The 15,445-nt window shown below is 44.7% G+C and overlaps 1 protein-coding gene across 2 annotated transcripts in view; it reads right to left on the reverse strand.

The window, feature by feature from the left end:
• Positions 1–8,344: 8,344 nt before the first annotated feature.
• The window catches only part of BLOC1S6 (biogenesis of lysosomal organelles complex 1 subunit 6), a 136,370-nt gene continuing 129,269 nt past the window's right edge, over positions 8,345–15,445 (reverse strand). The window contains exons 5-6 of one of the 2 annotated variants that reach the window (XM_042942137.1): positions 10,410–10,513; positions 8,345–8,573 (exon numbers count right to left, since the gene is read on the reverse strand). In XM_042942137.1, the coding sequence (XP_042798071.1) occupies positions 10,451–10,513 (63 nt within the window). In that variant the 3' untranslated portion in view covers positions 8,345–8,573; positions 10,410–10,450. Of the gene's footprint in view, positions 8,574–9,770; positions 10,514–15,445 lie in introns of those variants that run through there. The other variant, XM_042942135.1, reaches the window with a different exon arrangement.

The following is a 15,445-nucleotide window of genomic DNA, read 5'->3' on the forward strand; positions in this document are numbered from 1 at the left end:
ACATTTTCAGTTGGCTGCTCTTTCAAGGGGGTTGCAAAGTATAGATGAGCGGTCCTCCACCAAATCAGATGGAGCGGCACCTTTTCATGATAAATATGGGGTGTCCCCAAGGCCTTACTACAATTTGAAGCTAGAAGACGTTGAAAACTACAAGACGCTGATGAATGAAAGAGAAGACAAATGGAAACATAGTCCATGCTCATGGATTGAAAGGATTAATGTTAAAATGTCCATACTACTCAAAGCAATCTATAGGTTCGATACAATGTTTACAAAACTTCCAATGACGTGTTTTTTTTTTTTTTTCTCACAGAAATAAAACAAACAATCCTAAAATTTGTATGGAACCACAAGACCCAGAATATTCAATGCAATCTTGAGAAAAAAGAATAAAGTTGGAGGCATCACACCTCCCCTAACACCCTTCCTTCTTCCAAGAAGATCAGTGACTGACTGTAACATCAGACAGCCAGGAAGGGGCTAAGAGGTTACTCACTCACTCATGCAGTCATTCTTTCATATGATGGATACTCCCCAGTCCCTGCCTGCGAGTGTCAAGCAAGCCTTCTGCCTGCTCCCTGGTCATATGCTGTTGACAAAACAGACTTGGTTCCTCCCCATGTGGGGCTCGCTAAGTAGTCAAAGTGCACTTGTGGAGATGGGGGTCTAGGGAAAGCATCATTAAAGGTGGGAAGAAGAAGGACTCACAATGAGAGGAGCTCAACCCAATTCGGGAACATTTAGGAGAAGGAAAAGCAAACTGACATGGCTCTGGGAAGACGGTGCAGGCTCCTGAGCAGGAAGGGCCAGCAATGGGAATGGGCGGGAATAGGGAATGGAACAGAGAAAGGGAGCCTCTGGAGAACAAGAAAGGGAAGGTGGGAAGGAAGGACACGTAGAGGCCGGTCCTGCAAACAGGCAGCTGTAAACAGTACTCCCCGCTCAGCTCCCCAGCAAGCCCCACCCTCGTCCCTTCCCGCTCTTCCCTGGGTGGAAGAGTAGCTAGAGAAAAGGCTCACTCCCTGGCCCCAGCACACCCTCCCTAGCTGAGACAGCAGCCCGGCCAAGGTGAAGGTGACGTCAGCTTCTGAGGGCCTGCAGTGACACTTATAGGGGAACTGGGGCTGGGTTCCTCCCGGGTCCCCACTGCTGGGACAGAGCGGCACACACAGCAATCATCCAGCCAGACCGCTGGGCAGCCACAGAGCCACAGCGGCAAACAGGGCATAATGATAGAGTCATGCTGAGTTTTTAAAAGCTGCCCCACATCTCCCAAATGTGCTGTTTTCCTCAGAGCCATCCTCCATGTCAAATAAGAACTAAAATTGCTATCAGGCGCCAGGAGAGCTAGAGATTCCTCATCGGTTACATAGAAGATGAAGTTGTTTTTCAGACCAGAAGCACTTCACACACTACAAAGGGCTCTATCTCAATCGACATTCTTGGTAACAAGCAGGAGACCTCGTGTAGAAAAGGGATATTAAGGGCTCCCAGGGGAGCGTCTCGGTGGTTCAGTCGGTTAAGCATCCCAACTTCAGCTCATGATCTTGTGGTTCGTGGGTTTGAGCCCTGCTTCGGGCTCTGTGCTCACAGCTCAGAGAAGCCTGCTTCGGGCTCTGTGTCTCCCTCTCTCTCTGCCCCTCCCTGCACTTTGTCTCTCAAAAATAAATAAACATTAAAAATTTTTTTAAATAAAATGAAAAATAAAGGCTCTCAGGGGGGCTCATAGAACTACCAGAATGATGAAGTAATAATGGCAGGAGAAGTGGACAGGAATCAAGACAGCTCTGCAGAATCAAAAAAAAAAAAAAAAAACAAACCAGAAAACACAACACCATCTGGCACCACAAGAATGCTCCCAACTGCTTTCACAAATGACACAAATATAAAGGGAATGAGAATTCCAGTCCTCGGTGGGAGTGTCCACTGACCAAATCTATCTATGTCAAAGGCCAGCATTGTAGCTATCAAAGCAGAGAGCGAGCACATCCGGCCCCTCTGAATTCCACAAGTATTCTTATGATGGGCGTTCCATCCACCGCCTCCCCACCACCACCCCACCCCGCCATGGGGAAAGGGGATGAATACTGGGCAGCAAAACAAAACAAAAAAAAAGCTGTTTACTATCGGCTCCACAAATATAAGATCTTATTAATATAGATGTCTTCTACATACATAAGCAAGGTGGTATGATAGTGGAAACCCACAGTCCTACAGCAACAAAGGGTTCTGCTGAATCCTGTGTTCGAATGCTGTGGCGGGAAGGTGTGGCTCAGGCGGGATCAGACTCTCCATCCACGGGAGTCTCCTAGGATGGAAAAATAATACTGGATCTGGAATGAAGTCTTTCTCAGAGACTTAGTCTCAGACTCAGTTTGGGGCAATTCTTTTTTGCCCAAACTTTCTTGTTTATAAAATAGAGATAAAACCTGCCCGCCTATCTCCAGGATACACAAGAAGAATAAACATTGTGTCTCTTAGGCCATGAATATTTAAGAGTGTGTGGGACTATGAGGACCCATATACTTTGGGTTTGTACACCACCAGTCTCAAAGAGAATGTATTAATATACCTCAGTTAACTGTATCAGTAAAATGGGTATGTTTTAAAGCGCCTACCTCATGGTATCCTTACGAAAATTAAAAGAGTTAATACATATAAAGTGATCAGTACCATACGTGGCATAGAATATGTATTCTGTAAGTGGTAATTACTAAAGTAACTATAGTATTATAGTTTTTCTTATTGTTGCTATCCAGTGTTCAGGCAGGTGTTATACTGGGTACTGGAGAGAAAGAAGTTCAACGTGCCTGCCCGAAGACAAATGGAACGGTACAAACATTGCCCTGGTGCATGAATATTAAACCCAGTTTCTCAAAGATGGGAGGGATTTGAGACGTGGAAAAGCTAACTGTTTTCTCTACAGGCAGATATACTGTACCCAAGGTGCCCCTTAGACATAAATTAAACCTGAGTGTGGGAGTGATGCTCCCAAGAGATGAAGCAAAAGGGGGGAAGGCCCCAGTCCATCCTCAGGGGCACATACATGCAGTGGGTGTTCCTTCTGCCTCAAGAGCAAGAGCTGGTGAGTGAAAGGGGTTTCTATGGAGTTGATGGTTGGCTCCTTGTCAAAGATCCTTTTCTCCCCAAGCCTCCCCAAGCAGTGAGTCTCCTCATTCCCCATCTCAGTTCCTCTCACACTTTTTAAGTCATCATTTCTTACTGCTCCCATGAATATAGTTATGTATAATGTGACAAACTGTGTCTCTCCAAGAAAAATATAAACCCATTGAAGACAGGAACTGTGTACTCTTCTTGTTCCCAGGGCTTAGCACTATGTCTTTTATCTAATAAAAGTGTGTTGGGCTCAGCAGAATGGTCTCTAGGTAAGAGTAGGAGCACCAAAACAGTTCAAACAGGCTGCCTCAAAGGAGTGTTAAAAATCCAGTAAACTTACAACTCACAATGGATAAACACCTGGAGGGCTAGGAATTTGATGAAAAGCTCAGGACTGGGGGGAGTATGGGAATCTAAGGTCTTCCTGATCCCTGGAGCAGGTAGCAATTCTCCTAGTTGTTCACTTACCACTTTTTACACATGTTTTGAGTAACACAGGAACAGTCCATCTAGAAGGGAGCTCTAGGGGCTATGAAGTTGCAACAGGCATTTCCCTGGAGGACTGGAGGATTCCCATAGCTCTAGATGGAGCATGAAGAATGGATGAGCTTGGGCCTGGTTTGTGGTAACTCTGTTAAAGTTGGGCGATTGACACAACCCTGAAAAAGCAGCTGGGGACCTGAAGAGAGCAGTGAGTGAGTCAAAGCAAGCAGCCTCTTTCCAGCAGCCAATGACATTGGCCCTGGGACTATCAACATCCAAGATCCAAGGGGACCCCTGTTCAGAGTCTTTCTCTAGAAAATGCCACTTTTAGGCTTCCTTGTTTTCTCTCTCAACTATTCCCTACTTTTGTCCTTCTTTCTTACATGCATCCTCTCTCCTGTTACTGATATCTCCCTTTTCTATCTGGTATCTCTTTCTCCTGCAGGAGTTTTAACTTCTACTACAAACTCATGCCCAAAATACAGTCAGCCTTGTCAAACAGGAGAGAAGTCATGATGAAAATGGGATAAAAAAAAGTTTAGCCTCTGTATAACCTGTGTTGCCCATTTGAAATCAGGTCATTTTGGGGGTGCCTGGGTGACTTAGTCGGTTAAGCATCTGACTTTGGCTCAGGTCACAGTCTCGCGGTTTGTAGGTTTGAGCCCCACGTGGGGCTCTGTGCTGACAGCTCAGAGCCTGGAGCCTGCTCCAGATTCTGTGTCTCCTTCTCTCTGCCCCTACCCCGCTCACACTCTATCTCTCTCTGTCTCTCAAAAATGAATAATATTGAAATCAGGTCATTTTGTGCATAAGCAGTATCATCCAGCTGAGACCCAGGAGACAGGGGGCCTAAATTGTTTTTATTGCTGGGAAGAAAACCCTCAAAGTCATGATGAAGGGTCTGTTACATACATATGTGATAGCATAGCAGGATTAAAAGGCTGTGTGAGTCTAGGCCTTGTGAGAAGCAGATACCAGTACAAAATTAAACATGCAAGGATTTTATTAGGAAATTCTTGGGAGAAAGAATGAGGAGGAAGCTGGAGAAGATTGGGATAACCATCAGAGTGCGATGTAAGTCTGACCCTAATAGAAGAAGAGAGGGAAGGAAGGTTGAATGGAAGCTTTCAGACAGCTGTATAGTCTAAAGAAGTTTCAACATAGCTATCAAGCCAAAGTCAGCCTGGGGGATACCTGTATCTCCTAGGCAAAGCCAGCTTAATGAGAATATGACCTGTAGTCACACAGGGCCCACACCTGGTTTAATGCTATGCTGCTATTGTTTTAAAAATTTTTTTTTAATGTTTATTTATTTATTTTGAGGATGGAGGGGCAGAGAGAGAAGGAGAGAGAGAATCTCAAGCAGGCTCTGCACTATCGGCACAGAGCCATACACAGGGCTCGATCCCATGAACCGTGAGATCATGACCTGAGCAGAAATCAGGAGTCAAACACTTAACCGACTGAGCCACCCAGGTGCCCCGCCGTCTTGAAATTCTTAACAAAATTTGAACAAGAGGCCCTGGGCTTGCTTTAATATCCCTGCTGAACTCAGTCATTGACTAGGAGCAGCCCATGGGAAGCATACTTTAGCAAAAATGTGGTGTTAGAATTCAGAGTGAAGTGGTTGGGGTCCTTGTTCAGTTATGCTCCCTATAGTTGGCGGGCTGTGAGGCCTGGTCTCCTGGCCCCACTGTGTACCTCCTGGGCCACACAGATCTACCTCTCCACAAAGGTGCAGAGAGCAGCTCTACCATGGGCCTCCTGACCTCCCTCCTCCTGTGAAACAATTCAGAAGGCCTTTACTGGATGAACTACAGACCCCCAAGATCATCACAATTGATCTCAAGGCCACAGTGAATACTCACCTTCTCCCTTCTCCACCATCCATTCTAAACCGCCTTCAGCCACAGCTTCACCTTAGCAGGTCTTGGGCCTTCACTGGTGGTGTGACCAGACCTTATTCCTGAGGGGTTTGAACACTTGATAATCATACCTTCCCTTCTCAGGCTGGGTTGCTGCATGTGTCCTATTCACAGTTCTAATCGGGCAAGGGAGCATAGGAGGTGCCCACCTGAGTCCCACACACATTCCTCCTGGCCCCTGTTGTGTAAAAGTAGCTCCCCTCCTCCTGAGGATCAGGGTCAGTTATTCCTGCTAGTATAGCAACTCCTCTCTTGCCTGCTTGTCCCTGGACACAAAACTCCAAAGTCAGCAGTCATAACTTCTTATTCAGTGGGACCTTCACTGTGCCTCTGGGAAGGGCGCTCCAACCATGAAGTACTTGGGACCAGGACCCATGCTCTGGGACCAGGAACCCCAATCATGCAGAGCCCAGAGTTTCAAGGAAAGGAAGCATAAATTCCCTGTGGGTCATTAGGTATGATGGTAAGTTATGCCATTCCTGCTTCCACCCCTTGGTTTTCAGACCCTTGTATCCTTCTTAGTGTACCATGTGGAGGTCTCTAATTTAATAAATACATCATGTCCTGAAGGACATCAGTCCACCTTCTCAGAGTGCTTTCTCACAGATGGAGCTTCCGTTGGCTTTTAGAAGGCCATTCCAACAATCTGTAAGACCAGTTACTTCTGGGTGGTGCAGTACATGACACAGCCAGAGGATCTCATAGCTATGACCCTCTCCTACACCTCCTTCACTTGATGTAGATCTCCTGGTTCGATGCTCTGCTGAATGGGATTCCATACCTGTGGATGAGACACTTCTTAAGCCCCCAGAGACAAGTGTTGGCTGAGACTCTGTGGGCAGGGAAAATAGACAACATTCAATTTACAGTTTGCTTCAGGGTTATGTTAATTCTCCCATTTGCGGGATGCCTGGGTGGCTCAGTCAGTTAAGCATCCGGCTTGGGCCCATGTTATGATCTCACGGATTGTGAGTTCAAGCCTCGCATCAGACTGTCTACTGTCAGCACAGATCCTGCTTCAGATCCCCTGTCCTCCTCTCTCTCTGCTCCACCCCTGCTCCCTCTCTCTCTCTCTCAAAAACAAACATTTTTAAAAAATCTCCCACTTCCTATCATTATACAGTCTGAGAGCTCTGGGCTTCTTAGACATGTAAGAGAAGAGCACACTGACCCATTTCACTGATGACATCCAGCTGACTGGACAGGTTGAGTAAGAGAGGCTAAAATGCTACAGGTCTCAGTAAGATGCATTCACTTCAGAGGATGGGAGAAAACTCTATGAAGAGTCAGGAACAGGCCATTTCAGTGACATTTTTAGAGTTCCAGAGGCCAGGGGTATTCTGGGACATCCCCTTCTGAGATAGAAAACAAACTGCTGCATCATACTATCCCGTCACAAAGAAGGAAGTACAGTGCCTTGTAGACCTCTTTGTGTGCTAGAGGCAACACTTTCCACCCCAGGGATATTTCTCTGGACCATATATTGGGTGGCACAGAAGGCTGCCGCTTTGAGTGGAACTGAAGCAGGAAAGGGTGTTGCAAAAGGTTCAACCCGGTGCTGTCAGCCCTGCTAGCTGTCCCCATTGTGTTAGGGGTGTCAATGATGGGAAAAGATCTAGTGTGGCCCCTGGATGGGGCTGTGGCCCCAGTAGACCCATTGTAAACTGGACTTCATGCAGGACCTAATTTTTTACTTGGTCCTCATAGGCCCCCGTTCCAACAGGGGGGCCATGATGCCTCTTTAGGTCTCTATGTATCAGTATCAACTCAGAATTTTTTTGTCCAACAGTCCTAGTGAACAGTCACCCAAGTAAATGGCCATGGGTTCCTTTGAGGAAGGACTGGGGGAATTGTCACAGTCTGTACAAGCCAGAGTGCTGCAGGGTCCTTCCTCCAGACACCTCTTTAGTCAGTGGGCTCCAGATCTCAAAACTGACTCAAGTCTGGGAACTGAGCAAGAGATCATGACTTCTTTTTTTTTTTTTTTTTTTTAATGTTTATTTATTTTTGAGAGAGACAGAACACAAGTAGGGAAGGGACAGAGAGAGGAGACACAGAATCCGAAGCAGGCTCCAGACTCTGAGCCATCAGTACAGAGCCCGACATGGGACCTGAACCCATGATCTGTGAGATCATGACCTGAGCCAAAGTCAGACGCTCAACCGTCCCACCCAGGCGCCCCAAGAGATCATGACTTCGTATTGAAGTGACTGCCACCAGCTTGTTGCTCCTCTAATTTTGCTTTAAAAAAAAAAAAGAGATAAGGGATCAGCAAACAATGGCCCATGGACCAAATCAAACAACCGCCTGTTTTTGTAAAGGAAGTTTTATTGACGCATAGCTACACTCATTGGTTTACGTATTGTCTGTGGGTGCTTTTGTACTGTAACAGCTGATGTGACCTACAAAACCTAAAATATTTACTATATAGCCCATTACCTACAAAGTTGCTGACCCCTGTTACGGATGCTAAGCTGCACCCTTGTTGACTATCTGCTTATTTTGTCCCCTGATGCAAAATTGACACCAAGGTCCACTAACCATCTCCACAACCCCCTGCCGTAAAGCCCATGGACTACCCTCCAACCTTGCCTTTTGGTGAGTAAGGGAAGTCTGGCCTCAGGGCTTTCAGCAGTTAAGAGCCACCCCTTGTGGCTATCTATCTACAGCTATCTATCTATATAGATAGATATAGATATAGATATAGATATAGATATAGATATAGATGATATAGATATAGATAGATACAGATATAGAGATATAGATATAGATATAGATATAGATATAGATATAGATATAGATATCTATCAATCCTCCCATGTGCTAACATGCTCAGTTTATAATCACTTCTCAGAAACTCCACCATTCCTGGCCTGCAAAACCTCTTAGTGATGCTGGTGGCCCTCTCACCAGTGCATTGTGATGACTTGGTGATATGTCCTGTGCTCTCTCATGGCACATATTCTCCGGTGCACCTTTTGGCCTTACATGATACAGCCTTTCCAGCATGTCTACTTCCGTCAACCTCTTTATTCCTTCTTGTACTGCCTGCCAGAATGAAGAAGAAAAGGAAGCAAGTTGTGGGGGGTGGGGAGGGGAGGATCCTAAACTGCTGAGCAGAACTTCAGTGATACCCATGGGGAGTCCTTTAGCCAAAGCTGACCGTCAGAGAAGTCCTGTCTTTCCCAGGAGCAGCCCGTGGGAAGCCCGCCTCAGTGCAAATGCAGATGGGTCTCAGAGAACCACAGCTGGGGGCCCTTGGTCAGTGATGGTCCCCGTAGGTAGAGGTGTGCGAGGCATGTTCTCATGGCCACGATGGGAACCCTCAACTGAGGTGGATGTGGCACAGTCTGATTTAATTGCCAGTCTCCATCCTTAACATCAGGTCTGACTTGTAAGGTGCCACAAGCTGCTGCTGAGTGTGACAGCTCTCTGGGGAGAGGAGGTGAGTCAGTGGGGTAAGAAAACTCCAGGGTGGACTGCAGAGAGGCGAGGTGACTCATCATGCCCCACCTCCTGTACTTACCATTAGACTTTTATCCCATCATAATCCAGACAGGAAAGGGGCATCCGCCCTCAGTCACAAGCAAACAAGCAATCTCTTCTCTGCCTCCCTCCCCACCCTGTTCTGAGAGGGTAAACTTATGGACCGCAGGATTTGTGTGAGGCCCACACTGTGAGGTCGTTAACGGCCAGAAACATCTCATCTGAGATGAATTCATTTGCCTGGATGCTGCCACCGCACTGAACAAATACACTGGTGCCATTATTGAGCGAAAACGACAGTCCAGGAGTCAATGCTACTTGACAGCCACAGAATACAAGGTGTCTTATAATGTTAATTAATGTTGGAAAAGTGTTAGGGCTCACCTCCGGGCTGCACGTTTACCCCCAAGGGAAACTGAAGTACTTAGGGCCCCCCACCCAGTGAGAAAACGGGGATTCTAACTCTAGCTGTGCTCTTCCCCCAAAGCTATTAAAGTACAGAACAGATGGAGCTGAGAGGTAGGCTGAAGATCTAGAAATGCAGGCTCAGCAAGGCCACGTCAAAGATAGCTTTCTTGGGGCGCCTGGGTGGCTCAGTCGGTTAAGCATCCAACTTCAGCTCAGGTCACGATCACGGTGCATGAGTTCGAGCCCCGCGTCGGGCTGTCTGTGGTCAGCACAGAGCCCGCTTCAGATCCTCTATCTCCCTCTCTCTCTGCCCCTCCCCAGCTCATGCACACTCTCTCAAAAATAATAAACATTAAAAAAAAAAAAAAAAAGCTTTCTTGAGGTGGCGGTGGTGACATGTCTCAGAACAGCCATAATGGGAATGTCCTGGCCACACTAGAGTTGTTCATTTCTCCTAGCAGTGTGGCTTGTCTTCTGTCAACTCCATCCTCGTCACCATCTCAAGGCAAGGCTTGTGAGCCACATCCCACCCAGTTCCAGTCTCTCCATTGCTTGTTTCTCTCCAAGAGGTGTGGAGCTTCACGGTCAGTCTAGAATTAAAACAGCCTTGCAGGAAAATGAAAGACTTCTGTGCCTTCTTCCCACTCGGCTCTCTCCTAACGGAGGAACGCATGCCTCTTCCACTTCTGTTCTTCCCGTATTGTCCGACTCGATTAAGGGAATTAGCAGATGAAGTGGTACATCCATGTAACTCCCCATCACTGGTATAGTTTTATCAAAAGAGTTAAACTCTCAAGTTAGAGCATTTAATCTCTGTTTCTAGGGTCTCCAGGCCAAGAAAGTCCCCCAGCAATGGGGTAGCTTTGGGTGCTTCTCTAAACCAAATCCCAGCTCCACCACCAGTCCTCATCTATAACACGACAATAAGAATACAGTGTTACGGTGATCACCGCCTACTGCCACGGTTATACAACATGTGTAGTAATGCACCTGCATGTACCAGATGCTCCACGGAACTGGGGCTCGGAATGTTAGGCTTGAGAATGAGCTCCAAATATAGCGGGATCAGCAATCCAGTCAGAGATGACACTACTCTAAGAAATTGAACAAAACAAGAGAAGAAAAAAAAAAAAACAATGAACAATGAGAACAGGTGTGTGGTTGATGGTAGGACTGCATCTGGGTGCTGGTCATTGTCATCTTCTTCCTTGAATTCCTGGATAAGTAGGCAGGGAGATACATACACTCCTAAGTAGCATCCTTATTATTAAATTAGATAATGCATATTAAAACACTTTGAAAAATACAAAATGCTAGGACAACCTGAAAAACAATGACAGTGTTAGGGGCTTCTAGTTGCAATAAATAGAGATTTGTTAAGGTTACCTCATAAGTGGGAAAGGTAGGAGAAGGGAGGGTGGTATTGTAAGATCCCTGTGGGAAATAGTAAACTTAGCTCAGGAATCAAATCCCGTAGGAACCCAAGAAAAGTCCAGCACGTGAGTCACACAGAGCCTTCTGCAGGAAAACTTCTCAGGATCCAAGTCATGTTGAGGGGTCTGATGACCTCAACCCCTTTCAAGAAGTGGAAGTTCATGGTTCCCTACTCCTCCTCATTTGACACTCAGCTGTTCTCTGTCTGCATCTATGTGTCTTTTTATTCCTCCTTCAATTACTAAAGGGCTGATTCTGAGTATTCTAACACATAGTCCCAAGACAATAATCAACTAAACCAATGAGAGTCTATGTAGTTCCCATTTACGTGAAGTTTTTAATGCCAGGCTAATTTTTCACCAAGTGGCCTACAGGTTGGCTGCCCTGGGGTCAAGTGCCCACCCCAAATCCTATCAGCTGAGGCCCCGATGTGGAGGCTCAGGGGAATAAAAACACAGAAATTTCCCAAAGCAAAATCTTTTTAGCCTTAGAACAGGATGCTGAGTATGGTTGATGATAGATTACATGACTGAAGAAGAAAAAAGCCCTCAAGCCCACAAACTAAAAGACTCAGGGTCCCTGGCTGGCTCAGCCAGTAGAGCATGTGACTCTTGACGTTGGGGTCGTGAGTTCAAACCCCATATGGGGGGGGGTGGATTGTAGTCATAGTAATTCTTTTTTAAATCTTAAAAAAAACAAAAAAAAAAAAAAACAAAAAAACTGAAAGACTCAAAAAAGTTAGAAAAATGTAATTTTAAACTTTATCAGCTGCTTCACAGAGATTACTTTCAAACACCTCAATGTTCAAACAAAAGTTCAGACCATACAGAAAATCATGACTTACCTAAAAGTATAGTTGAAAACAGGCCAAATTTCATCAGACAATACTAGAATTTATAGAACTAGGGGAGCAAAAAGTACCACAAGATGGCAGCATCATCCCATCTGTGCCTTATCGGATTAGAAATCGAAGCACGTGCTCATCTGTTGAGCCTGCTCTAAAACCGTCCACCTCCTCAAAGGGCTAGTATCCAAAATCTATAAAGAACTCACCAAACTCCACACCCGAAAAACAAATAACCCAGTGAAGAAATGGGCAGAAAACATGAATAGACACCTCTAAAGAAGACATCCGGACACATGAAAAGATGTTCAACGTAGCTCCTTATCAGGGAAATACAAATCAAAACCACACTCAGATATCACCTCACGCCAGTCAGAGTGGCCCAAATGAACAAATCAGGAGACTGTAGATGCTGGAGAGGATGTGGAGAAACGGGAACCCTCTTGCACTGTTGGTGGCAATGCAAATTGGTGCAGCCGCTCTGGAAAGCAGTGTGGAGGTTCCTCAGAAAATTAAAAATAGACCTACCCTATGACCCAGCAATAGTACTGCTAGGAATTTATCCAAGGGATACAGGAGTGCTGATACATAGGGGCACTTGTACCCCAATGTTTATAGCAGCACTCTCAACAATAGCCAAATTATGGAAAGAGCCTAAATGTCCATCAACTGATGAATGGATAAAGAAATTGTGGTTTATGTACACAATGGAATACTACGTGGCAATGAGAAAGAATGAAATATGGCCTTTTGTAGCAACGTGGATGGAACTGGAGAGTGTGATGCTAAGTGAAATAAGCCCTACAGAGAAAGGCAGATACCATATGGTTTCACTCTTATGTGGATCCTGAGAAACTTAACAGAAACCCATGGGGGAGGGGAAGGAAAAAAAAAAAAAGAGGTTAGAGTGGGAGAGAGTCAAAGCATAAGAGACTGTTAAAAACTGAGAACAAACTGAGGGTTGATGGGGGGTGGGAGAGAGGGGAGGGTGGGTGATGGGTACTGAGGAGGGCACCTGTTGGGATGAGCACTGGGTGGTGTATGGAAACCAATTTGACAATAAATTTCATATATTGGGAAAAAATAAATAAATAAATAAATAAATAAAATAATAAAACCATCCACCTCCTTCCTTGAAGCTATTCTTAAGAGACTAAAACAGCCCGTACTTGATAGAGAAAGTATAAATCTAAACAGTACATTCATGATCTCTGAGCTCATTTGATTCCCAAGGTCTTAAAACTGGCTATCACTTGTTTTAGTCTAAGTGAATTAATGGAAGCAGGTACCATGGATTATCCAAGGATGACAGGCTCCTGAGGCATGTTTGAATTGCAGAAATTTGATCTTCCTATTGCAATATTCCTTATCTGACATTCATGCAAGCCAGCTTTTTACTGTAGCTGCTTTTAATATCTGTATATCTCTCTCCTACTAGATTCAAGTCAATCTCTTAACTGAGGTTAAGAGCTGAACTTGGCAACTTGGCTAGTTCATGGTATCTAGGTATTTGGTCAAATGCCAGTCTAGATGTAAGAGTACCTGCTTACTGTGGGTGGCCCTTAATTAGTTGAAAGTCTCAAGAGGAAAACACTGAGGTCCTCTGAGGAAGAGAGAATTCCCTCCAGATTGCCCTTGAACTCAAGCTGCAACATCAGCTCTTCTCTGGGTCTCCAGCCTGCCCTGCAGATTTTGGAATTACCAGCCCCCTCAATCATAAGAACCAATTCCTTAAATCTCTTTCTTCTCTCTCTCTCTCTCTCTCTCTCTCTCTCTACACACACACACACACACACACACACACATACACACACCTACCCAATTGGTTCTGTTTCTCTGGAGAACCCTAATATACACCAACTGTAGACCATGGTCCACTACTGCACCATGGAATAAAAAGATGACCATGAAGTATCCTTGATCTTGAAGAGACTTGTGAGCACATAACTAATACTGTAAATGCCAAATGTATTATTAACTACTACAGAACACAAAGAAAAAAGAAAGTCTTTGGGAAGTGGTTTGAAAAACCGTTAAGTAAGTGACATTTGAGTTGCAAAGAACGAATGGGTGTCTCAACAGGTAATAAACATTAGAGGATGAAGGATCCTAGGCAGCAGAAACCCTGTGAGCAAAAAACATGTAAAAAGGGGCAAAATAAGCACCAAGACCCCCACGTGGATATGTGCCATCAAGATACTACAACATCCAACAGTTCGTGAGCTCTAACTAGTTTGTTTTCCTGTGGATATCGTAAAATCTTCTAACTTATAAACCCAGAAACATTTATCCCAACCTTACAGCTTAGGAAAGTAAGGTACACAGGGGTCAGGCAAGTCCAAGCCCAAATATAAACCACAGCAGTCTGACTTCAGAGTCCACAATCCTAACCACTACTTCTAAAGCCCTACATACTGCAAAGTTTTAGGATCAAAGCAGAGGCCAGGAATGTTCAGGTCTAAACACACATCACAATTTTGTTACTTAGTATTCCCTTGTAGTGTTCAATATACTTTTTGACTGTCTTTTCCAAAGTCGGAATAAAAGTCAAGCCTAGAATAGGAGTGAGCAACACCCATACGCACTCAGACATTTTCAGCCCCACCCTTATCCAGATTTGAGCACTGCAGGCCTGAAACACATTGAGAACAGATTGTCTTTATGATCGAAACCCGAAGGAACAGCAGGCTAGAACTTTCTCTCCAATTTACAATGAAGTGACAGTAGGGGGCGACCTTATCCTAAATTGGTGAATATTAATTTATTATTCTGTACATGCCTATCAACTTCCCTTATTTTCAGGATACACGGGTCTACAAAAGATACATTGCCTCCCCTTCTACTTCACTCTTGCCTTTCCTTTTTTATTTTTTATTTTTCCAGTTCCCGACATCGAGCTACTGAAAAACAATCATCTTTCTTGATTACCACTCCCACACTGCTCCAAATTTTCCCTACCCTCTCTTTGACTGCCCTTCCTTCACATTGCGTTTTTTGGAATTTTTGCTTTAAATGCTTTTTAAACTAGCCGTTAAAACTGTCTCCCTTGACTACTCTCTTCACTCTCTCAATGGCTTTGAAATAAACCTGCCCTCACCCAAATGCTAACCTGAAGACTAGGTGGCATCTGGCCACATACATGCAAAACAGAGCTGAAACAGTATGAATGTGCAACAGAGCAAATCTCAAATAACTGATTAATCCGTATAAACAGTCTTTGAACAAGTACATAATACAGGAACTATCGGGGTGCCTGACAGTCTCAGTTGGTAGTGCATGCAATTCTTGATCTCTGGGTTTTGAGTGAGTTTGAAAAACAAAAAACAAACAAACAAAAAAACTGAACTATCTTCATCCAAAAGGAAAACCTAGAAACTAAGTAACTTTTTTTTAATATTCACAGTGAAGTTTGGAGGCTTAATGTTTAAGGATCATTGCTTTGAAGGAAATGTTACATGTACATAAGAGAATCTAATGAAATCTACAGACCCAATCCTGGGAAACACATACAAAATTCTACAAGGGATTTATGAGAGTTCATATCCCCTCCAAAGGCCATCCAAAGAAGTCCACGGACTCACGGGTTAAACAAATTTAAATTTAAATATTTATATATTTTTGAGAGGCAGTGGGGGACAGGACAGAGAAAGAGACAGAGAGACAGAGAGACAGAGAGAGAGAATCCCAAACAGGTTCCACGCTGTCAGTACAGAGTGGGGCTCAAACCCACGAACTGTGAGATCATGAC

This window comes from Panthera leo, chromosome B3, assembly GCF_018350215.1.
Source record: "Panthera leo isolate Ple1 chromosome B3, P.leo_Ple1_pat1.1, whole genome shotgun sequence".
Taxonomy (NCBI): Eukaryota; Metazoa; Chordata; class Mammalia; order Carnivora; family Felidae; genus Panthera; species Panthera leo.